Here is a 25,605-nt window from a genome sequence, read left to right as displayed (position 1 = left end):
TATTGTTCTACGCTAATCTAGTAATCAGTAGAAGCAAAATGTCAAATAACGATTCATGTCTAGGTATGGTCGGTATAATCCTAAAGTACCAATAATAGTGTTTATCAAAGTGTTTTCACTCACTCACTGGTAACTTTTCTCTACGACGTTTACTCATGGTTTTTTTACTAATAATACAATAAATCACACGAAAAACAACTGCTTTCAATCACGCAAACTAATTGAGATTATAAGTCAGCATACAACAACAATGCAACTGAAGTCGTCTGACAGCTGACATCGACAAATAAACTACGCTCAACGACGACGAAATACGATGCCAATTGAAAGTTTTATTGTTTTTTGCGTGTAGCCCGTTTCTTCACCGACTACTATACCGAAACTGATGGCATTTGGACATATTGTTAGCCAGCTACATTAAATTCTCGAGACGTCCGGTATATCGGACGTTGGGCATTTTAGCTAGACCACCTCTGTCCGATATATCGGACGCTGGGGCTAAAAGGGTTAATTTTATGTGATTAAAAATTGTAATGTATTATTCTTGTTGTAAATGAATAATTCATTTTTGTTTCGTACAATTAATATATAATATTGAATTTGGATAATAGTTTGACATTAACAATCTAATAAGGAGTATAGGCCGCTTATTAAAATCTCCCTAAACCCTGTCAAAGAACAATCAACTGTCAGATTAGTGTTAATTCTTATATCTAAATAGACTAAGCTAGGCCTGGCCACAAGAAAGCAGTAACATGTCAAGACAATATATGACTCCTCTTTTCACTTGTAAATTCGTGTAGAGATCTTAGGGTTGAATACATATGCTAGTTTATTCATTATTAGGAACAGTAATTTAAGTGAATCAGAATGATGCACAATAAAGATAACAGACGATAATTTTTGTTCTATGAAGTGAAACCTAACCTTAACAAATCACAGTTTCAAATTTACCATCACTATTTTCTACTTATAACTTACCATTGTGAGAGTGAGATAAGTATTTCCTTTAACTCGTTTAAGTTTAGCCTCCACACATAAACACCTTAGTACACTAAAACCAACATTCTGACATCAACAAACTGACTCGGCGTCCTAACTCGTGAAGTGCGTGCTTCGGTCTGGGAAGATCAGTGTTGCCAATTTATTTTACCCAGAGAAGAATTCCTCCCCGATTTGTTCTCACTAACAAATTTAAATTTTCCCACGAGGCCCCACTAAACTAGAAATGTCCCCCACATTCCCTATAATATAATTATTTTGTCATATATAGTAGGTTTGCAAGATATGGCGTAGATTACTACAAAGCATTTTCAAGCAATAAAAAATAGTTTGTTATTGACGATATAATGTATAATGTTTGTTTTTCTTATTTGATTGCTTACCCTTTTTTTAATTTTTGTAAATATTTTTACAATTTATATTAATATGAAGAAGTGTACTTAGATACACGAAAAATTATAAACGTTTTGAACAATTATACCGTGGTTTATTAGTTGAATAGAAAAAATATGTTGAGAATATATATACATCATATTAGATACAACTTAGTAAATACAAAAAACATTACACAAAATGTAGGAGTTGAAGTTTTTGTTAAGTGCCTTTATAGTTACATTTTTAAGTCTACAATTAATTTACACCCAACTGAAATAATGGGTCATTTATAGGTAAAATAGGGTGTTTTTCGAGAATCCTTTATAGAAAAGGTTAAACACTGGACACAACATCTTCACTTACTGTATATTCACTTACTGTGTAAACACTTTCCATGGTCATAGTCCTGATTTTCCATCAATTCTTCATCTTTGATGTTCTCCTTTAGCATTGTGCCTTCTTTGGTGGCAGATTAGCATTCAGCTTTAATGACATCCAGTTGATAAATATTATTATAGCATTTGTAAGCAATTAGGCCCAGGTTTTTTAACTAACAGCTAAAAACTTCTACTCTACCTTTAATCCCAACATTGTAAGTGATAACAGTACCTAGAGTTCCAACTTTAAAGATTGATGTTACAGCCTAAAAATTTAATTTCAAGAATCTTTGACACGAATACAGAGTTGAAAATTGTATTTACTTTGTGTACAGCCATTTAAGCATTTTTTTTTTTTTTTTTAAGCAAACCTGGGTTAACCAAGCACCTGTAAGTAGGCAACAGCTTCTTCTACAGCAGATTTCTAAACATTTTTATAAATGTAGGATATACCTTTAAATAGAGGGTGTCCCAAGAGTAACAGGCGTTTTATTCTCATCAAAATGTGAAAAAGTTCATATAAGCATATGTTCGGAAACGCTTTGTTACTGAGCTACGGCTAGCAAAAGATTTAACCCGATTTTCTGGGAAATGACGAAAATAAAGTGAAACTGGTGTTTTTAAGGCGTAAGGTTTAGGTGTTAAATTTATTGGATTTTATGCAAAGTGAACTGAAAAATTGAATAAAATAAGCTCCAGATCTGTAAGACCACCCATATCTGAGATATCGGACAAAATATTCAAAATTCGATCTCGAAAAACGTGCTTTGTTTAGATATTAAGTACATTAACTTCATTAAATTGGTGATATACACACAAACGTTTTTACTAAAACTTGTATATAATTTAATTCTGAAGAGAATGATGTAAAATAGGCCAATCATAAACAAACACAAGGTTTAAAAAATTAATGTTTAATTAAATAAAACGCACATACGAAAAATACGACAGCAAATGAGAATGAAAAAAGTTAATGTATGCAATTTTAATCGGTTAATAATAACTCAGCTCTTAAGTTTGCGTAATAGAAAACAAACTCTTAGAAACTTTGAAATTAAATTATTTTTATGTTCATACTATTTAACTAATGATATAAAGTGACGCCTAGAAGCTTTACTGGCTTCAAAATGGAGTCTTTCATTTCAGTTTTGCTTAGAGAGAACAGTATGATTTCAGTTTTATTTTCATTAATTTTTAAAACATTACGCTCAAACCACAAAGAAGTGGCATTGATTGTCCTCTTGGTGTTACCAAAAACATCATCATCTATACACTTGCCCTTTACTATTATAGAGCTATCGTCCACGTACAATACAGTATTACTACACAAATTAATTGGCAAGTCATTGACATATACAATACTTAAGAGGGGGCCAAGGACAGAGCCCTGTGGTACAAAAAATCAGTAACACTACGTTTCGTACGTTATATAAGTTATATTATGACTCCATATCCATAATACTGTAATTTATTCAATAAAATGTCATGAGAGATAATGTCAAAAGCCCTGCTGAGGTCCATCAGAGTCAATTCCATGTAATCATGATCCTCAAAGCTTGTCAAGATCTGAGACACAACATTATCCAATACCTGAACTGTTGAGTAACCCGGCCTAAACCCAAATTGGCTATTTGAAAGAATATTATTTACATCTACAAAATCCAGGAGCTGATTCTTAACACAAGTCTCTATAATGTTTTAGAAAACATAGAAACAATTGTTATTATTCTACAATTATCTACATATGATATATCCCTTTTTTTAAGAAGGGAATACTTTTCAAAGATTTTAAACAATTTGGAAATTGTGAGGATAAGCTAAGATTACTATATCATAAGTCAATAGCAGGCTATAATTATAAGAGCAGCAATAAATTTAACTAATTTATTGGATAAGTCAAAAATATCTTCACATTTGGATGGTTTAACATTTTTAACTACGTTACATATGGTTTTACATCTACTTGTTTAAAAACGAAACTGGCAGGTGAATTTTTAGCACTTGTAAGAAATATTACTATCTGGTGTTCTATATAAAGCAATAAATATTGAATTAAAAATATTTATTAGCTATATACAAATAGCTTCAATGAGTCTGGGAAAGGTTAAATGTGAGACATCCAATATTTCAAATTGAGTATGATTTTTAATTAAAATATAGGCCCCACTTAGGGATTATCTCTACAATATGCTGATGCCAATTGAAAACCACTGGGCACATCTAGATTTACTTAATTTTTAAGAAGCCAGTGTTCATGAATTAAAACATCACAATTAGCTTCATAAAAAAATTGTTAATTTATTTCTTCACTGTAGAAAGACTAGCACTGTATGAATAAAGGTTTGTTTCTAGTGGTGCAGTGGGATCTGATGGTGGACAGTTTTCCAAAGAGGCCCACCTTTCCTTTTCCCCATATGAGTGGGGATGAGTGGTTCAAAGCCTGAAGTGAAGACTGCAGCACAGGTGCCATCAGCAGCATTGGAGTCAGTGATTTGGATGTTAAGTGTGCCTTGGGTTGTAGACAGTTCCATCTTCTTGGTCTTCTCCAGTGCCTCACAGATCTATATTGCAAGCCAGTGCTTGCCACTTACATTTAAGTGCATGCCATGACAAGCATGTAAATGTCTATCTGGGTTACTATTATTAACCAAAGAAACATTTGGGAACTCTTGACTAATAATTTCTATTTTTTATTAAATTTTCTAATTTCATTATTAACACACATGACCAATTTTAAGTCATGCCTAATGAGTAAGTCTAGTAAGATTATTCTAGAACCGTTATATCTGTCCAATGCTCTCCCAAACACATTGACTGCATTCTGAGCTTCATTACAAGAAATATCATTAGATCCACATGATATGGCAAGCATGACCCAATTTGTCATGATTAATGATGTCAAAATTCAAAATCAATGTTCAGCAAAACCTCCAGACTTAACAAACCCAACAGCATCCAATAACTCTGAGCGCTTATTTAAATGAAATGTTAAATCATGACCATGCCTATAAAAAAATTAATTTTTGTTTAATTTTGTTACTTTCTCTTATATTAATGAGGTGGTTGTGAGATTGTTGAAGTAAGTTTGAAGTGTCAAGAGTATTAGATATGATAATACAATCACTGGCATCAGACCTTTCAAATTCAGAGACACTTTGGAGGACTTTGAAGAGGTTTTATGAAGTGAAATCTAAATCCAGTAATGACTTAGTTACATTGGATGATCATCTATGTTGCCTCCAAAATGAGGTTGTGGATACTTTTGGCCATTTGTTATCGACAGGAGTATTTTGTTTGTTATTGTTAAAAGAGGAGACGTAAACAGGACAGGTAAATTTCACTGGTCTCAAAAAATTTTGCTGTTCTTGCTGATCTGAACTTTCTTTTTGTAGTATTTTAATTATATGCTTCCAAAAGTGCGTATTGTGTCAAGCAATTTTTTGTCTCTTGTATTATAAATTACACAAGCCCTACAATTTCCAGATTGTGAAATACTCTTGTTTTCATTATCTCTACCTCTTTTTCAGAATTTAGAGTAAAATTAGCTCATTTCTTCACAATTAATTTCTGTTCTAAAGACTATTTCATTTAAAAGTCCATTCTCTCTCTTACAAAATAATATTTTAATTGATTCAATGCTCTCTTCATATTCCTTTTACTTGTCCTAAGTTCAAGAACACGAAGAGAACTTTTGTTTTTCTCTTGATGGAGTTTGTTGTCTGGAAGAACAAAGCAAAATTTAAACAATAGAAAGACAAATGGCAGTTGTTGATTCTATATGAACAGCTGTGTGGTTCAAATAACATAATAGTAGTTATTCTCTTGTTCGATAACACTTGTAAGCTGGATTAAAAAAAACTGGTAGGAAATCCTCACAGCAAAACCTTCTGGTGCAATTGCTGTCTTTAATTTGTTGCTGTGGGTATCTAAAAGAAGACGGAACACTTGCATTTCCACTAAATATTTAGTGTAGCAATACTTAAGAGTGTGCTATGCAAGAGACATGTCTAAACCTGCACACTCAATTTAAATCAGTCAATACTTCCTCACTCAATACGCTCAACATTACATTCACTTCTACTCAAAAAACATGCTCGAATATTTTTCCCAAATAAATCTTTCATGTTATTTATGATTTTTTTCTAATAGGTTTCATTGGTCCTTAAGAATAAAATGACCAATAATCAACTAGAGGTGCCAACATACTCATGTAGATAGTTTAAGACGAATATAAATGAAGACGAGTGTAATAAATGAATGAGCCATTACCTGCTACAACCCAAGATAAACTGATTAAACTGAATCCAACCCAATAAAGAGGTCCTAAGTTATTTCATGGATCCTGGCCTTGGCTATATTGATAGGTCACAGAAATCATAAACTCAAAGTTAATAGTTAACTGTAATTGTAAATGGTAATAGACTTCTATCTTATAATTACTATACATTGTATAGAAATAACATGATGGTAAACATTAGAAATTTGGTCTGTGGGCTAGTTTGGTGGTTGTGTAATATTCATTATGAGATATTTGGAGAACTTGGGTCTTTATTCATATCCAAATAAATATTATTGCAACTTACTATATTAGTGAAATCTGTGAGAAGTACAATCCATTTCTGTGTTTATTCTACAATGAGTTACAGCTGAGATGAGGACTTCACACATTTAACCTGCCACCATTTTGAATTTTATAGTCTTGGAATGTTCATGAATACTGTAAATTCATTCTATACAAGTGTGCATGCAATAACTGTAACAATTGGTGCAATTCACCATGCAATTTGTTGGAATTGGTATAGAATTACAGTAGAGCTAAAAGTGTGTACTACTGTAGTTTGTCTGGAGCCTCAGAAGATTAGGCGGCCCTGACGTGTACACACCATCACACGCGCAGCCCGGCCTACCCACCGTCACGTTTCTTTCGATGACACTCATAATACTGCTACTTTTTTTTATTTTGTTATTTTAGGTTTATATTCTTATAATTTATATTTCATAAAAATAAAGTCCAAACATGTAATGCCTATGAAATTCCTAACCTACTTAGAAATAAGTGAATCAATGATCAACTCAATTTTGTAATATCAGTTACTTATACTTTTCAATAAAAACCTGTTAATATTGTTAATAAAAATTAAAAATAGAAATTTTTATTTGATGATTTATGTTAAATATTAAAGAGTTAGTGAACACTCTCGTTATTAGATTAATAATACGCTAATCCTCGTTATCGTTTTTTAATATATTTTATTTATTTGCTTTATTAACAAGTTTTTAATAAAAATAAAGTCTAAGTAATTGATGTTACAAAGTTGAGTTAATCTTTGTCTCCTTTATTTCTAGGATACTTCAGGAATGCCATATCCATTTCGTGTTTGGACTCTATTTTTTTCAAATAAAATGAATATTTCAAAAATATTAACCTAACATAAAAATTTGCAGTTTTGTGGACTAAAGTCTAGTATGTGAGTCATCAGTACAGTAATGAGTCATCAGTAATGGTAGTCCAGGATGCACATGTGACAGTGTGCACGCATTTGGGTGCAAGGGTCACCTTGTAATTCTCTGAGGCTCTTGAGGTGGCGAGCAAACTATACATATGCTTCTCATCATCCAACAAAAACTCTTATGATAATATAACTTTGGACAGAAGTAACAACTGGAAAATGTAAAAAAATTCTTTTAATTACTTGCTTAAATACAATTAAATATATGACAATTAATCCAATAAGATTTCTTTAAAATATCTGAAAATATACTTCATTGGATGGGTTAATAAATTACACTTTTTTTTAAGATTTTTATTTATTTTTTTAAGTTTCTATACAAATATCAAACAAATAGAAAACAAGCAAAATACAAGCAGGCCATCATTGACATAATTATTTCAAAGTTCCAAAACATTTAAAAATACTGTACACAAACACGTATAAGAATAACAATTAAATGTAGTTAAGAGATTTCTTAAAAACAGATCATTAATATAAGTAAAATTAAGAGAAACTTATCGCAGGCACTTCATAAAAAAAGTAACACTTTATGCATTTCTTAACAGAACCAAATAATCCCAATTTTTTTAAGGCAACAGTTTTGTTACGTTCATAATAAAATATTGCGTTATAAAAAGTTTCCTTACCGTACAAAGTTTTATTACAAAGGGTTTAATTAAACGTCTTATAAAATGTTGTTTTTTTAATTTTATGTATTAGTCAATCCTTAAAGTTAATAAGTATAAAATATGCCTTCATTGATATTGTTACCAAAAATAATTAATTTTTAAAATTAATCATTTAGTAACATGTATTATGATGAGAAAAGAAACAGAAAATAAAATAATACATTATGTAATTGAGAAGCTCTTACAACTTATTGAAGCTTTTCTTTAGTTGCCACACATTGCTTCACTATACACACAGCCTACAATAGTATATTTTAAGTTCATATTGGGAATGATTATTCCCATACAAAATACCTTTAATAATTTTTAAAATGTTTGTGCTTTTTACCTAAAATGTAATTATTTAATTAACATTCACAGGGAAAATTTAAGAGACAGAATTGAATATTATTTAAATTTAAGTTTGAAACAGGAAAATTAAAATTAACCACTAATGAAATATTTAATTACAAGGTACTAAATATTTATTATGACAAGGTAAATTAGTTTAATCCCAACACGACTGACAGAATTTAAATTCCGATAATCAACATTAAATTCAACCCTTTTAAATAGCAAAGTTAGTTTTCACAGATATTGAAAGTTACGATTCAAAAGGCCTATTTTTTTTGTTTATGGTCATGAAAAAAAAAACTACTATACATGGAAATAAACTGTTAGCTCAATTAAAATAAAATAAATTGTGAAATGAGATTGCCGGACCGCAACCCACCACTCCAATCAGACACTAGTATATATTTGACACACTAGCAATATCCGTAGCAAACTAGTGATATCCGTGACACAATCAGTCACTAACTAATGATATCTGTGACACACAGCAATATCTGTAGCAAACTAGTGATATCCGTGACAACACAGCAATATCTGTAGCAAACTAGCGATATCCGTGACACAATCAGTAGCAAACTAATGATATCTGTGAAACACTAGTAAGCTAGTCTGAAATAAATCTGTTACACAAGAAAAGCACAGTTTAATCATTGGTGACAAAAGGTTAATTCAACAGTTTATTGGGGAGCAGTCCGACTAATCACAATATATTACCACTATTACAACCCTGTGTGGTACCTAAAAGAAATTCCCTAATTTTTCCCTAAATTCCCTGAAAGTGCTGTTGTGGAGAGAAGCAATTCTGGTAAAGAATTAAGTAAAATAAATAAGCAAGCAATAGTACTGATTTGAATACAGACAATTCTAATATTATAGGAACACAAAGCTTTCAGTATAATACAATTTTAAAATAATACAAGAGTAAGTTGTGGCAACAGAGTACTTAACTAACAACAAATTTTCCCTTTTAAGACAATGTCACAACCAACAATTTACCCATTAAGGAGTGGGTATGAAATAAAAACGGCACTGATATGTTTAAACACATTTAAAAAAATCCAAATTCAGATCAGGAAACTCCCCCCTTGCTTTTATTTATAACAGCGTATTAACTTATGTGTGGTTTATAGTAATTTGAACTCAAACTAATGCACTAAATATTTGATTAAAGTTAATACATCACATGTTGTTAACTTATTGTTTATGCTATAACAAGACATTTTATATTTTTAAGCAGAAAATGTGTTTATAAAAAACGTTGCTCATTAAATAAACATTTCAAAGTAGGTAACAATATTAGTTAAATAAAACAATCTTCGCCTGAAATAAACTAATTTGTCACAGATTGGTAGCTGAGATTTAATTATATGGTGCTCTTGGCAGTGCATTGATAAAAGACAACCAAAAACTCTGTTGTAACTACGGAGTATAGTGGCTTTAGTGCAGTTCAGCTAGAGTATTTTATGCTTTTTCAAGGGAACCATATTTGGTCTATTATAATACTCCTCAAAATCAAACAAGTTTGTTCTCACTATTTTTCTACATGTTTGACCGGTTGTATGTACAATTGATATCATTCAAAAGATATCGTTTTTTAAATTTCAATTAGAATACAGTTTTTTATAAAAACAATTTTGTACATACCAAAAACTTAATATCACATATATAATATAAATTTAAAAATAATTTAATTTATTACAATATTTTTTTTTTTTTTTAATTAAAAGAAGCAATCGAGAAAGTATTTCATTTACATTTATTAAAACACGGATGCCATAAAATAGCACAAATAAAGTGAATCATGAAATGCCAATTTTATACTCTTAAGAGTATACTGCAGTAAAAGTTTTTTAATTTGTGTTAAAAACTGAAAATTAAAAAAAAACTAATCTGACCTTCAAATAATTACGAAATCTTGCACTATCCCTATCTTCAGTAACATAAACGTTGAACTGCGAAAGTATTGCTAAAATACAAACACTACAGTCAGTTTTACAGTAATACAATAGTAAAAATAAATAAAAATATGTTCTTGTAGTCACTTAAAATGAAGTGTGTCATCGTGCAGAAGGTGTACGAGCTACATAGTGTTGCACCGAAAAAATGCCCTCGCACAGAGAGAAAGACTAGGATCACTGAGTTTGCTGCTAAGTTTCATCGAGTGTCCTTGGCAGTGAGCTTCTCGATGAGTTCTTGTAACGGAGCCAGCTCTCTCCTGTCGATTAAACTGAACTCCTGAGAAAAACACAAATTTATACTTTAATTAATCAACACAAACAAATGTAAAAAAGACACAATTATTTCAACTGTTAATATCTGAATATGCAAGAAGTTCTCCTATTTTGTTTAACCATTACTATCTCTCACAAAGTAAAGTTGTGGGACGAAATCTAATGTGAAAGGTAATTTTCCACTTAACCATATGGTGTTCAATTACGACTTGGGGCTGTAACATTTGTGGCCCACCCACTTTTTTTGGCAAAGCACGACACTCAGGTGTATAGATTGTGGAGAGCATGTGTTTTCGAACAAAAGGTGCCAACAAAGCTTTAAAAGTCACAGCACATCTGATCCGTCTCTAGTAGCACATGAGATATTTGTGCTGCCTAACAAGAGAACATTTTCCTGCTATAATGTTTTGTGTATATTGACCCGATAGTTAAATTTTGTAGTTGTAAAATGACAGATAAACAATTACATCATAGTTGGTATTGGTCTATTGAAGAATAAACCAACAGTTAAAACACTTTAAAAAATTATGCCACTGGATCTCTTAACAGAGGTAAATAATTTAAATTTTGTTTAAGTAACTGAGCATTTTAATGCAAAAATTACCCAATTTTCTTGATGAAAGATAATTAATTAGAAAAACTAAAATACACTTGGACGCACATGGATCGTACGTTAACTCGTTGTACTCGTAATGCCACTAATTGTGACCCTTTCTAATCTCTCACTCAGGTCGAATAAACTCTTGGGTAGTTGTCTCTCAGCTTATCAAGGGTCGGCTAGGTTCGGAGTCCCCACTCAACAATTGTGTAACTGTATATGTCACTTTGATTATTGAAATGGCAGTATTTGAGCTTCAATCTTTCAAACGACTGAGATTTAAATGCGGTTCTTGGGACACTTAAAATGTTTGCCAGCATCAAGCTTAAACTTTTTCGATCGTTTATTTATTCTTTTCTTGTAAATGTATCAAGTAGGCTAGTGTAATTAAGGTATGGTTTTTATTTGCAATATAAAAATAAAATTAGTCTCTAATGCCAACAGAATATAAACTCATTTCAATATATTGATGTTTGGTTCCAACAAATGTACTAAATATTCCAATAAATAGATATGATACACTATAGCAGCTACATTGGTACTGACATCGAGATAAAAAAAAACTCTAAACAATATGTGCTTCACATAGTGACGTACTAAGTTAGTTCTTTACTTGGCCAAGAGATTGCAGCACTTTCCTAGATAAGGATTGTATTTTATACAATACAGTGGCCCACATGAACTGGCCTTACAAATTGAATAAGATAGTCGAAAGGCCACTACGAGTGATGAGCTGAGGGGTCTGGATGTGGTAATAAATCTTTGACCGAAAACAGAGAATAACCATGGCCATCCATAATGGCTCCATGAGCTAAAGGACAATCACATAAGTTGACAAACGAGCGCTAAGAGTGAAAATAGTACACCTAAAAGACTATTTAAATAATAGTTTATTATTTAACATTAATTGTATTAAACAAAACTCAAGGTCGTATTTAGTACAGCCTGCTCTTGACAAATAAAACCCAAAAACCTGTTCACGGTCACGAACTTAGTCTTGTTAAAAGCCTTCTTGTAAATATAAAATATTTTGTAGAGAAATAAAATTTCAAAACTGTGATCTCCAAAACTCAGAAAACTTGTAGTAGACGTTCTTTTGTAGATTACATCAATTGGGATGCTTAAATAGTATAGGCGATTGTTTTACACAGTTTAAAGCAATCTAGTTATGTTTCAGATATGACATAACTTGGTTGGTCCACAACACTCTTAAGATAAAAAAAATCAGTCCTACAATAGCATAATTACATACCTGCACCTACAATAAGGCTGCCTCAAACCAGCTACACTTCCTGTTTTAATAAAAATGACCAGTATATTCAAGAGAAAGAAAAATTATTGAAACTTTCTTTTGGGGTATTTTGGTACTATCCGCAGGCCACTATATGTAGACGTTTTTCTAGCCAGAGACTTTAAAAAAACTACATTATTAGAAATAACAGACTTTATTTGATTTACTGTGAAAATTACATGGTATTATTGTTTCTTGTTTTTTCTGCATCGCGAAATGAAGCGATGTCGGTGAGAAGGAGGATACCTGCACCTACAATAAGGCTACCTCAAACCAACTACACTTCCTGAAACTCTGTTCCTATCTACTACTTGTTATTACAAGATTAAGTAAGTTTATATTAGGTTATCAAAAATATGTTACTAGTAGTACCAAAGTTAAATATAGCCTGGATGAAATGTTCACATGATTTGAGCTTGAATTTGGGGACTATCTCAAGGGATGTTTTTCTCTTTTCACCAAAGTGTGGGGTAATGCAGAAGGGGCCACCAAAGCTTTATTAAGCCTCCAGCAAGAAAAACTCTTCCAAAAATAGTGACCTCCAGTTAACACCTAAGTACCAATATTGGTGAAGATAATTGTGAATTTCAATTGTATTACCTGCACAAAGAAAATAAAATGTTTGAAAGATGTGTTGAGATGTGCTTCTTCCCCCAGCTGTACAACTTCGGAGAAGTGTTGGTGGTAAATGTGTGCATACACTCTGAACAATCTCTTCAGAATGGTTTTTGCTATGGAGAGGAAGTTTTTGGGGAAAGGAACACCTGTGAACAAATTATTCATTGTTAATCAGAGAGATTTTAATAATTTTTAATTGATTTATCAGTTAAAAATTCCATATAAGACTTTTTTCTTAAAAATTAATTAATTTGTTTATATGATTTTAATAACCACCTAAAATTAAACCATAATAAAAGATTCACTTACTTATAAGAATATAAGAAAATATATTTTACTATAACATAAAGAAAATATGCTTTCTTTTAATACAAACAGTATGATATATTAATCTACATTGATAAAATATTACTGATTACATTTCTAGCCCACTATGATCATACCCTTCTCTATGTGATTAACAGTCAGTGAACAATAGAAGGCTGACTAATCATGTTAGATATCATTACATAACCTCTGAAACATTTATTTTACGATATCACAAAACCAACACTGACTCCTATGATTACTGACGTCACTTTCCTTCCTAATCAGCTTTGTTGACCAGAACTCCATAAGCAGTATTGTGGACTGTAGCAGCTTCTTTTTATACAAAAATTAATACAAAATGTTACAACAGATTATTGGCTGAGCTTTAACGAAGCCTATTACTTGTGGGGCTGGAAAAATATAATTTCTGTCTGTCTGTGCACAAGAATCTAAAAAATGAACTGACCTATATATTTGAAATAATTGTGCATGAACCTTCATTTCTACATAAGGAACAGTGAGTCAGATGATAGTGTATATCACATTGGTCGAGTCAGATGTTAGTGTATATCACATTGGCCTTATAGGTAACCAAGATGACAATGATAAAACAGCAAAATAAATACTTTTGTAAACAAACAATACTCCCAAAAGAGATTCAAACAGGTGACATATTAACACTTGCAGCCTAACTATTCCAACACATGCAACATCATATTTTTATAGTGACTAGTTATAAACGGTCATGGTCAGTGGTAAAGGTTTATTTAAAATACCAATATAAAACCCAAATTAATGGAAAGCAATCTGAATGTATCATGTGGCTAGATATATCAAGATCATATGTAGGCATGAAACTTCATTTCTACAAGAATGAGTTCTCTGGTGTGTCATTTTTTTGAGAACTTCATTTTGTATGATTGTCTGTCTGTCTGCCTATCCGCTGGACATCTTGAGAATGAAATCAGTCATAGATTTGAAACTTTACATGCAACCTTAGTGAAGCCTTTTACGACACGTGGTATGGCATAGTTCTAACATGTAACTTTATGATTCATTGCAATATACAATGATAAAAAGTCTAATGATTCTTTCTCTTAAAATTGCCCATATCTGGTGTTCTTAAAATTGTTATAATCTACAGATTTTACTCATAGGAAGTTCACCAAGGTTCAATTTAAATTTAAAACAAATTATTGTGGTATCTAAAATCTTAAAACCACCTTCCACATGTCTATTTAAAATTTGTAAAATTAATCTATACCTTGGAACACATAATTTCAAATACAAATTCTTTTAATACTATGCAAGCTGACCCTTCTTAGTCCTTAGGAAACAAAGAAATTTGTTGCATAATAAGTGGACATTGGACTAATGATTCAGAAATCAAGAAACAAAACATTCATTCATTAAAATAAACAATGAAATATTATATACTTATACATACAGTAAATAAGCTACTTTTAAATTAAAGGAAAGCATTATTAATTATTTCTGTGTTATATATTTATTTGGAGGTATCCAATTTTTGTTCTTATTATTTTAATTCGGTTTTACTGTTTTATAAATTTAGTTAGATAAAATTACTTTTTACTATCATTAGTTAAGATTCCTTGCTTCACTTTATACTTATTACACATAACATATTTGTTCTTTTTCTATTTAAAAATAACATTATTAATTTAAACTCACACAAATAATTTACTTTTTGAACAATTTTTATAGGGAACACTTAGAAATAAATACTTTAGAAAAAAACTGAATTTAGAACTGAACTGAACTCAGTTAAAAACTAAAAAAATGTGAACTACTCTGAAGCAATTGAAAAAGCATACAACATATAAAATAAGATTTTATGGGCATATCAAACGTTCAAGAGGTTCAAATTTTGTATTTTTATAATGCAGTTCATAGTTATGTACAAGATTTATTAAACTGTCACAAGCTGAGTTTATCATTCAAGAATTTTATGTTAGGGGCTGCGGGCAGGGTGACCGGACGTCCGGCTTTTGGAGGACATGTCCTCCTTTTTAATGCTTATCCTCCCGGATTTTTTGTTAACATTTACGTGTTCAAAGATAATAGCATCACGTTAAAAATTCCCAAAGATAAGCCATGAAAGATTATTGCAGCACACACGTGATGGTACAGCATGTGAATTGCTATTAGATTCAGTTGTATGTTGAGTGTTGTCTATAGTGTCACTGACTCACTGTTGCTTCTATCATTGTAAAAATCTGGGTTCAAATCAGTTATAAATTTTAAAGAGAAAATTTCTAACAATAATTGATTCAATCTAATACCACATACAAGATGATAGCCTCAAATAATATTTTATCCATCAATATACACTTTAATAATTTGAATCCCTTTTATTTTTTATTTATATGCCAAAAAAATCGAGTGTGAGTTGTTTTATTTGCATTACAAGCAATACACTACTAATTTATAATGTACTTTTTTAATAATGTAGAAATAAATGATTTTTGCAAATTTTATAAGAATATTTAATACCATCGTCACTTTTGCTTTAATGTTCTCCTTTTTCACCCCCCCCCTTTGCGCCTGGTCACCCTGGCTGTGGGGGAAATTTAAATCCAAATAAATTTTTTGACTTGTACTCCAAACCCAGATAGCTTTTCAACAACAATAAATCCGAAAGCTAGTAGTTATTAAAATAAAGTTTTTCCAATATTATTTATTTTTTACACAAGGCCTTTTGAAACTAAAAATGTGATCTTGATCTTTGTAATATGTTGTTTTAAATTAAATTTTAAGAATTAAGAATTAATTAAGCAATTAAGAATTCACTGGGTTCACTGTTTTATTTTTTGTATTTATAAAAATACAGGGTTTTATGTAAAACCCAAATTTTGTTATATTTTGATCCTGTAACACTATCTTCATTGTACTGTTTCTATCAAATATAACTTTGAAACAATGTGCCTTTTGTCATAAGTTCACATTTGAAAACTTGAGATTTCAACCAGAGACCTCCAGTTTTGGCATATATTTTCCTTAAATTTGGATGAAATTATTTTAAATAAATTCCATATATGTGATTTTGGGGTTGCATTTTGTTTCCTAATATATGTTTAGGACACCTTATCTGACTCACCCTGTATAATATCCAATTTTAACAGTTTAGATTTGTTCTGACCGATTACTCCCGATAATTTTATCAATTAATCTAAAACTGACAGATTTCCTTACCAATTTTGGAGGGAAACAATGTCTCGTCATCCAGCTGATCCTGCACCCAAGTCATTAAATAGTCGATATATTTTGGTGCAGAACATTTGATAGGCTTCTTGACTGTGTGACCGTCGGCCCAGTGGTACTCGTATTTGGGCCCTGCTGACATGATCGGGCAACTCTCCTCGGTGCAGAATTCTGTTATTGTTCCGTACAGCATGTTGATCTGGTTGAAGAAATCAACAGCTGAAAAGAAATTATATGTCAGAAATTTATTTGATTTAAGTGTTTATATATTCACTTTACATAACTGTTCCAAATGTAACTGTTTTTAAATAAAAGTAATTGTACAATATATATTGTGATTTATTTGTTATACATGTTTAAATTGGGTTTTCTAATCAGTTACTAAATAATTTTACTATTGAATTGTAGTTTAGTTTTAGACTTTGCCAATTTTCCTCTTGAGACAGAGGTGCTAACTTCAAAATTAATTATATATATATATATATATATATATATATATATATATATATATATATATAAAATATGAGCACTATATAATATACGAGTATATAAAAGATTTCAGATATCCAAATTTCAGGTGTAATTTCGATGAAGTCTCAGTGTAAAAAAATTTGATACATTTTAAAGAAAATAACTTGGATAATGTGGTCGTATAACAGAAAACACCAAAGTGTCAATGACATTAATTACTTATGCATACTAACATTGTGTACTACAGGCTGGTTAGAGTAAATATATTCACTCCCACACGCCAGCAGGGTTTACTGCCCGTTATATAATATACTGTGCTGTTTGGGAGTCAGTGTTTTAACAATTCGTATTACAACTAGAAGTGTTCCGATTTAAAACAACAAAACAATTAAAATACTGTCATTAAAATATGTCTCAGTTGTCACAATGCGTCTATAGCTCTTTATCTAATTTAGAAATGAGTTCATTTAAATTTAGTAGAGTGAAATCTTTGCATAAAACCGGTAGAGGACTGTTTAGTAATTCATTCGTCAGAGGACTAATAACTACCAGATTTACTATCACAATTTACTTACTATTGACTGCAACCCATTCGTTGAGATCTTCTCCCTCAGGCAGCATCACAGCTAGACGAAGATTGCCCGACCCCAACGTGGCTGCAGCGTGTTTCATCAAGTCATACTGATGAGTTCCTTCTGGAATATTTTTCTTTGGTTTGAAAGTTTTGGAGGAACGGCTTCCACTGTAAAGAAATACAAATATATTTTTTAACTTTATAAGTATTTTCATTTCATTACTAACAGAAAGCCATGTAGAAAAATAGGATAAGTACGTAAGGACGGGTAGGGAAGTATGAATACATAGAGCATCGGTAAAATGCAATACTGACTCACATTTTAAAATTCCCCCCGACTTCTACTTTGAAGATAACTGTACAACTCCTGCAACTGTGCAGTCCCTGAAGCTTTGGTTGTCATCTTATTTCATAAACCAAAGTTTATATGGCTGCTCTAGAGAAGTATGGTCACAATTAATCTCAGTAGTAAACATGTGACAAAGTTGCTATGAGATAATGAGATTCCACTTCAAATAATCGTGCACAAGGAGATGATTTATAGGGAAATCAAGTTCTGATAGATCTTGCACATAGTTTGTGTAACATAAAAATCCGGTTGCTAAAATTGTCAAATTGTAATAATACCATTCAAATCTCCAACATCAATGAAACACGAAAGCATGGAACATGAAACAAGGTGGTTTTGATCTTTATTCTGACATGTGTAAATAGGCAGTGGCCAACCATGTGTTGATGCAGTAGATTTCTCAGAATTTGGTAGTAAAGAACTACCATAGCAGATCTGTTTCATGGATGAAGTGAAAATTAAAAGTAAGCTTATACAACACATTAAGGTATAATGTTCTGAAAAATACATAAATTATGGACTCCCCTGATATTGATAAATGATATGATAACAACAATGAACGATTTAAAAGAATTTATCTATTTTCAGTGAAAGAGGCTACAGGGAAAAGGGAAGCCAAAAATACTGTAGTTACTATTAAAAATATATGGTTACTACATATTGTGATTTCACTGCACTGGAGATGTTAACTTTTTATCTTGATAATTGATTTCCAGAGGTTTATTTGAAGATTCACCTGATAACATAATAAGGTTCATCATCATTCATGAGAATTATAAGAATCAAAAGAAATACAGAGTCTGCCAAGCCCAGTAGATAGTGTTAGCTAAAGAAGAAATAACCAAAGTTACTCCACCTAATAAAAGTTTTGAATACAATCTGAACCATCTTTGTTGTTTCCAAGTTACAGATTATAAGTTTCCAGCAGCTTTAGCTATTACTACTCTCCAGTCTGATCTTGTGGCTTACACTCATTGATAATATTTTGCAGTCATTGTTTTCTAACAGTCACATGGGAAACAGATATCCAAAACTAAACCATATAAACTGAACACATATGTGACTCTGTTGTGCTTAACAAAGTGGCTCAAAATGCTACTTTCCCGCAAATTAGATGTCTTCTCTAAGAAAACACATGAGTGGATTGGATTCAGAGAGGAAGAAAGTTTGCTAATTTTTGGGAGTTATCTCAAAGGCCTAATCAGGGCCTGTTTTCTCTTAGTGTAAGAAAATATTTAACCCTTGGATTGTGAGTGAGGAGGGGAGAATGGCCTCATAAAAGAACCTTAACTCCTATGCTAGGTCTAGTCTTTAACCACTTTCCCTTCATCACCCAAAGATAATTGGATTGATGTTAAATTACTTAAATTCATTAAAACAATCTCAAAACTCACAATTTGGTTTCAGAAAAGGAAAAAACACTAAATACACACTGTTAGACACCTCACATAAAAATAATATGTGCCTAAACTGTGACCAAAGTGTTTGGCATCTTCATTAATTTTAGAATAGCATTTGATTCGGTAAGGTACTAATTATTTAATAAAAAAACTTTAAGTGACTGGATTCAAGAGGATTAATATTAGATTGGTTAAATAATAATGTTTTGCAATAGTCAACAAGTAAAAAGATAACAGACTTCCTTTGTGGTGAAAACCTCTAAGCTTTAGAATACCTCAGGGGATCGTTATCACATCAGATCTGTTATCCTTCTTCAAAAATTATCTTTTCCTTGTACCAACATTTTCATGGCGAAATTGTTGCTTTTACATAGAATGTTGTACTCTTATACTTGTCCGTAAATTAGGATCAAATAAGAAGTTTTGTAACTAACAATTTGATGCTGCTATTGCTTTAAAAGAAATGAAATTGTTACAAATGTTTTTAAAAGCTGTAAACTTACACTGATTAACTCACGACTTCCATGCACAAAATTTCACAGTAAAAGCCACAAAATTTTCATAATAAAACTAAAAATGCTTACAGAGAAATATTTTATTTGCATACTGTTATTCAAAAACAAAGAGAGCACAATGAGCAACTATTAAAGCAGCTAAAATAAACACTTTCAATTTTTAAAGTTCTTTCCGTCTTTTTCAACATAAGGCTTTAATAGAGGGACTGAAGATATACAATACTCACAGTAAAACAAGATGGACATAGTAATACCAAGAGCATTTAACAAATCAAACCTTTCTAATCATTTTATATTTTAGGCCCTAAATGAAATAATGTTCTACCTAAAGAAATCAAAAGTTGTAGTCCAAAATGTTTTTTGAAATGAACTAAAAAAAGTGGTTGAATGACATTGACGATTAATCCATGCTTACCACGACAGTAATCTCTTCAGAAGCATTTTTTCTTACTTTCTTATTTTTACTCTTTAGTGTTCTTATACTTGTACTCATTACACAACAGGCAGGTATTATAGAAGTTTCATTAATTTCTAGTAAATTTACCGCAAGTGATTGATTGTTTTTCTGAATTTATCATTTTATTGTAATATTATATTACTATGTTACTGTCATTACTTTTGGTAAATTAGTCAATAATTATTATTGTCGAACTTGCATCACATTAACCAACTCAAGTCAAGTGAACTTATTTTGCTTTATAGAGGATTGAATTTACTCCAGTTACAATTTAATTTAATTGCTACTGTAACAAATTATTGATCATCAGTGTAATTTTCAAGCTGTGTAATGAAACTGTAATTCTGAATAAAGATTATTGAGAATATGTGCAAAACTTGTATGTACAATAAAACTTCTTGTACTTCATAAAACCGTAATATAATGGCTGTTATCAATTTGTTGCATAATAAATTACAAGGAGCAAAAATAATGTGAAGCCCATATTTATCTTGTGAAAGAAGTGGAACGGGTTGTATACATATTGCAAAATATTGAATGTCCAAATAGTTATCAAAGAGAAGTAATAACACATAAAAACTACAAAATTATATTTAAGCCACTAAAACCACAGTATTAGCCAAGACTGTTTGTCCAATAATGATTGATTTTTCAAATGGTAAATGCTTGACAGGGGATTAGAAAAAACCAAAAACAGTTCAGATGCGGGTAGCCAACAAATTTTTAAAAAACCTTGAAAAAGGAATTAGTAATTGAACAAAGCTAACACTAATGCCTCTGGCCAACAATGGAAACAATGACAGCATCTCTGATGCTGCTCTACAATGATGATGCCAAATGAAAAATATCCATCAGTCTAAATTTCTAAAGATAACCATCATAAAACCTCTCCATAAAAAGGATGATCCTTTTTTACTAAACAGTTAACGACTAATAGCCCTAATCCCTACTATTTCAAAGTCTTTGAGAAGATTGATCTGTCCAGATTGTCTTCATACCTTTCAACGACTAATAGCCCTAATCCTTACTATTTCAAAGTCTTTAAGAAGATTGATCTGTCCAGATTGTCTTCATACCTTTCAACGACTAATAGCCCTAATCCTTACTATTTCAAAGTCTTTCAGAAGATTGATCTGTCCAGATTGTCTTCATACCTTTCAATGACTAATAGTCCTAATCCCTACTATTTGAAGAAGATCTTCAATGTCTCTTGAGAAGATTGTTCTTCACACATTTCAAGGTACTTTTATCATAAACCCACATCTATGCATCTCAACAGGGCAAATCCAAAACTTCAGCTTTGTAGGACTTTACAAATCAAGTTTGTAAGTTTGTTCACGCCTTGGATGAGTCACAGAGGATTGTTGGTGTTCTGTCATTTATCCCAGGCATTTGACTGTGTCCACCATGACACTTTTTTGCTAAACTTTATCAGAAACCTGACTCAACTCAACAGGGCAGTATTCTTCAACTTACGAGGTAGCACAGCATATAGAGTCCTACAGGGCGGCATTCTTTCTCCAATGTTCTTCTCACTAATAATTTGGTAAGTAAATTCAAAGATTTACATATTAATATGTTTGCTGATTATGTCTCCACAGTTACCATTAAATCGAGTATGGTATTGAGAACTCTCTTGTGGTAGATCCAGACTTAGAGATTCCTAAAAAATTAAACTATGTAACTTTTGTCATTTGTTACAGAAGCCATTCTGCTATGTATCATGGATGTTTACACAGGTTACTACGAAAGCTTCATAGGCACGAAATACCTATTTGGAAGTAGATTAGTCCTAAAAATGTTTAAATGCAAAAAAAGTTTTAACAATTATTTTAGTGCTGCTCAACGACATATATGAGCTTCTTTAAGCTTCTTTTAAAGACCACAATATCCTGACTGATCATTGTACAGGAAGTTCTTATCCTCACATTAAAAAACTGTGATCAGCTGTGATAAAAAAAATGTGTACCATACAAAACACAGACAAAACTTGAATTTCATATGCCACAGAACTGCCACTTTCGAGAGAAGTCCATTGTACTTGGGATTTTAACTATTTAACACACTGCCTTTAGTCGTAAAACGAAAACAATCTCTGGAGCCACTTAAAAAAGTTATTACAGATTTGCTTGTCACACATAGGTAAATTATTCACTGAAAAAGTTTTTAGAGAATTAGCAATTTCTAATAATGTTCTTGTATTAATTTAAATCACATATCTCTTATAATTACACATTTATTCTGTGATAGTAGTTAAATATAATTAGAGAAACAGTATAATTAGCGGCTACCATGACAATCAAACCATGAACCAAACTATTGATTATAAGTACTAAAATATTAAATACAAAAACACTCTAATTATTGTTATTCACAATTACTAGCTTTTAAATATATTATTGTTTAAAATTGAGTCATACACAGTAAAATCATTTGTGTGAATAAATCACAAGAACATCTGTTAATTTGTCACTTAAGCTGTCAGACACATTAATCATTAAAACCAACTGAAATTTACTAAAATCTGAAATATCTATTAAGTAGTTTGCTTTGATATTTTGTTTTTTTTTTTTTTGCTTGGTAGTTTAGATGATCAGAAATATCAATTGATTGTCATGGTTGATGCTTTGTATACTGCAGCCATGTTTAGTACTAGTCTAACATGATAGGTCGTCATATTTGCTTTATATTTTATAAAGAAATGAATATGTAACAACATATGGCTAATTGGTTATGCCTCAAGACAGTACCTATATCAATAAAATATAACAATTCTGAGTCTGATCATGTATGTTTGAGTTTCCTAGATCGAATTGACTATTTAGGATGATTAACCTATATTTAAAATAATTATGTGGATAATGTGTTTACATTAACAATAACTGATAATATGTTTAAAATATTAAGTTATATCACAAATAGTCCATCAATCTAAGGACCAAAAGGAATCGGGGTTACTGAGTGGGGAGGGGATAATAAGCTAAGAAGGAGGGATAGGAACGGAACTGGTGGAGGGGATAAATCGAGATATCAATGTTTACACGAATGTATATAGAAATATCTCGCTTAATTCCTTTATACTCATTGCCATTTTAAAATTTTTGTAAAGATAGTTGCTTCTTCATGTTTATTGCCCACATTAAAAATTACTTTAATTAGGCTAAGTTAAAATCAAATGGTTAGGCCTAAATAATTGTACTATTGAATTATTCATTCAGATAAAAACAATCAATACATTCGATAAAAAAAATCAAATAACGACTGCAGGTCGCTCATTAAAGTTTACCCGACAATAAGTATAGTGGTTTAAACTGTCAAGGGTTTTAATGTCTTAGAATGACGTTCTTATATTGTGTAGTTTTGAGTTTGACATGAAATTTTACATTTCATTTCCTTGTGTCAACAAATATGGCAGCCATTTCCTGTAACTGAGAATACAATGTTGTTTCGAAATGGGTTTAATATGTTTGGTGAGTTTTTAATATTTAGTAAACATTAGTTTAGTGAAAAGCCTTTTGAAATTTAATATTTTACTGATGTGTACTATCTCAAGGGCATTTTCCATTCATCGCCATCAGCGTGGCATTGCTGATGGCCAGAGGTATTACTGCTTGACCAATAGTGCCTTTTACGAGCTTAAATACCCCAAATTTAATTGTTAGGCTCTCTGTTGTTTTTTTAAACATGTAATTTTAAAGAATTTTCCATAAAAAATAAAAAAAAAACAAATATTGTGAAGTGATTAAAGTAGTTACCAATTATATTATTAATTGTATTATACAATATATGGTTTGTGGGCACATAAAAATTCATTTTTGTTATTGAGTGTAATAGTCTATAATAAGAAATATTTTTAAAAGTTCTTTTCTTGATCCTTTTAGGTATCATCCATGGATAAAATAATTACTATCCGTTTTCTCTTATAAAAATTTACAATAAACATGATTGTAACACATTGTTACAACTTAAAATGCCTATCTAGTGATATTAAAATTACTGCTAAACAGAAAAGTGATTTCTGGAGCTACTTAAAATCTAGTGTTCTACTATATATAATTTACTGTGTGATATGCGTAATAAAACAATTACGTCTTGTTATATAAACAATTTAATAATTACTGTTTTGTTATAATTATTTTAAGTAACGTTTTCGAGACTTACAACAAGAAGCTCATGATGAATTGTCTTGATCCTTCGTCTGTCAGCAAGTGTCTTGAAAATGGTTATTTGTGCACTAAATGTTGACTAATTTGAAGTTTAGCACATTGTGGAATTGCTATTTAATGTTTAATAGAGCCAAGAGATCAATATTTCCTGATGTTGCCAAACAATGGACATCCTTTTCAAACAATACAACACCAAATACGACTAATACAACTACCTCAGATTCTCAAGTGCGATTGTGCGAAACGCTGTCTGTTCTATTATGTCCAATTGCGCCAGCTGATGAAACAAGATGGAAAGAAACAGCTGATCCTGTCAGAGCAAAAATTTGTATTTGTATTAAAAAAAAGCCAACACAACACGTAAGAACAGTATGTAACATAATACATTATCTGTATATTTTTAATTATTGTTTTAATGTTTGTAAAAAATAATAACGTTAAATTCTAAGTGATAACAACAAGAAAATGCATTTCACTGAACATTATTCTTCGTGCCTTCATATTTCATGAACTAGATTAGTAAGTCCATCATTCCACCTCAGTTAAGTATTTAATTCGATACGACAGGATTAATACTTTAGGTATATTAAAATCTAAAGTATATTCGGATTCAGGGGCTCCCAATGGTATGTTTTAAAATTGCAAAACCACGTTGGGCTATATCACTTGATCGCGTGATCACAAAATGTGATCCTAAACGACCAAACCAAGTCACTTGAATAACCCCAAAATGTATCTCCCAGCTTTGATGCACTATAAACAATATATACATTATTTAAATTTAGGACACATTAATGAATGGAAAATTAATATAACGATACATTAAGACATAGGTACTTAGCTTGTACAGAACTCACACAATCCAAATAAATGTCTGCGCGTTACCAACTTTTAGCACTTCAGCACCTTAAATGATAATATACCTTAACAAAACTAAAACATACATGACGCACAAGAAACCCCTAAATGATACCAAACAATAGATATTGTAATATAACTGAAAGGATGACTATGTTGCTTGTTTTTTATATAACAACTTGAAGTCTGGATTGAAAATTGGGATATGGGATAGATATGTTTACTTCAACAGTCCATATGTTAGTCATTGTTTAAAACACAGAAGGGTTTCTTATACA

At 31.1% G+C, this 25,605-nt stretch overlaps 2 protein-coding genes across 2 annotated transcripts in view; both read right to left on the bottom strand.

Annotated features, from left to right (window-relative positions):
• LOC124363112 (pre-mRNA-processing factor 40 homolog A) overlaps positions 1–1,140 on the bottom strand; it is a 47,451-nt gene extending 46,311 nt beyond the window's left edge. Inside the window, exon 1 of the mRNA XM_046818241.1 lies at positions 982–1,140. Coding sequence (XP_046674197.1) covers positions 982–984 — 3 coding nt within the window. The 5' untranslated portion in view covers positions 985–1,140. The remainder of the gene's footprint in view (positions 1–981) is intronic.
• Positions 1,141–7,543: 6,403 nt separating this feature from the next.
• LOC124363111 (MOB kinase activator 1B) lies at positions 7,544–24,725 on the bottom strand. The gene is made up of 5 exons (XM_046818240.1): positions 24,465–24,725; positions 17,584–17,750; positions 16,529–16,756; positions 12,989–13,152; positions 7,544–10,503 (listed from the first exon to the last, which is right to left on the bottom strand). The coding sequence occupies exons 1-5, from the start codon at positions 24,476–24,478 to the stop codon at positions 10,423–10,425; spliced, it is 654 nt and encodes a 217-aa protein (XP_046674196.1). The 5' UTR covers positions 24,479–24,725; the 3' UTR covers positions 7,544–10,422.
• Positions 24,726–25,605: the final 880 nt, after the last annotated feature.

This window comes from Homalodisca vitripennis, chromosome 5 (genome assembly GCF_021130785.1).
Source record: "Homalodisca vitripennis isolate AUS2020 chromosome 5, UT_GWSS_2.1, whole genome shotgun sequence".
NCBI lineage: Eukaryota > Metazoa > Arthropoda > Insecta > Hemiptera > Cicadellidae > Homalodisca > Homalodisca vitripennis.
Note: the sequence above shows the minus strand (reverse complement) of the source record. Positions and strands in the feature narration are given on the sequence as shown.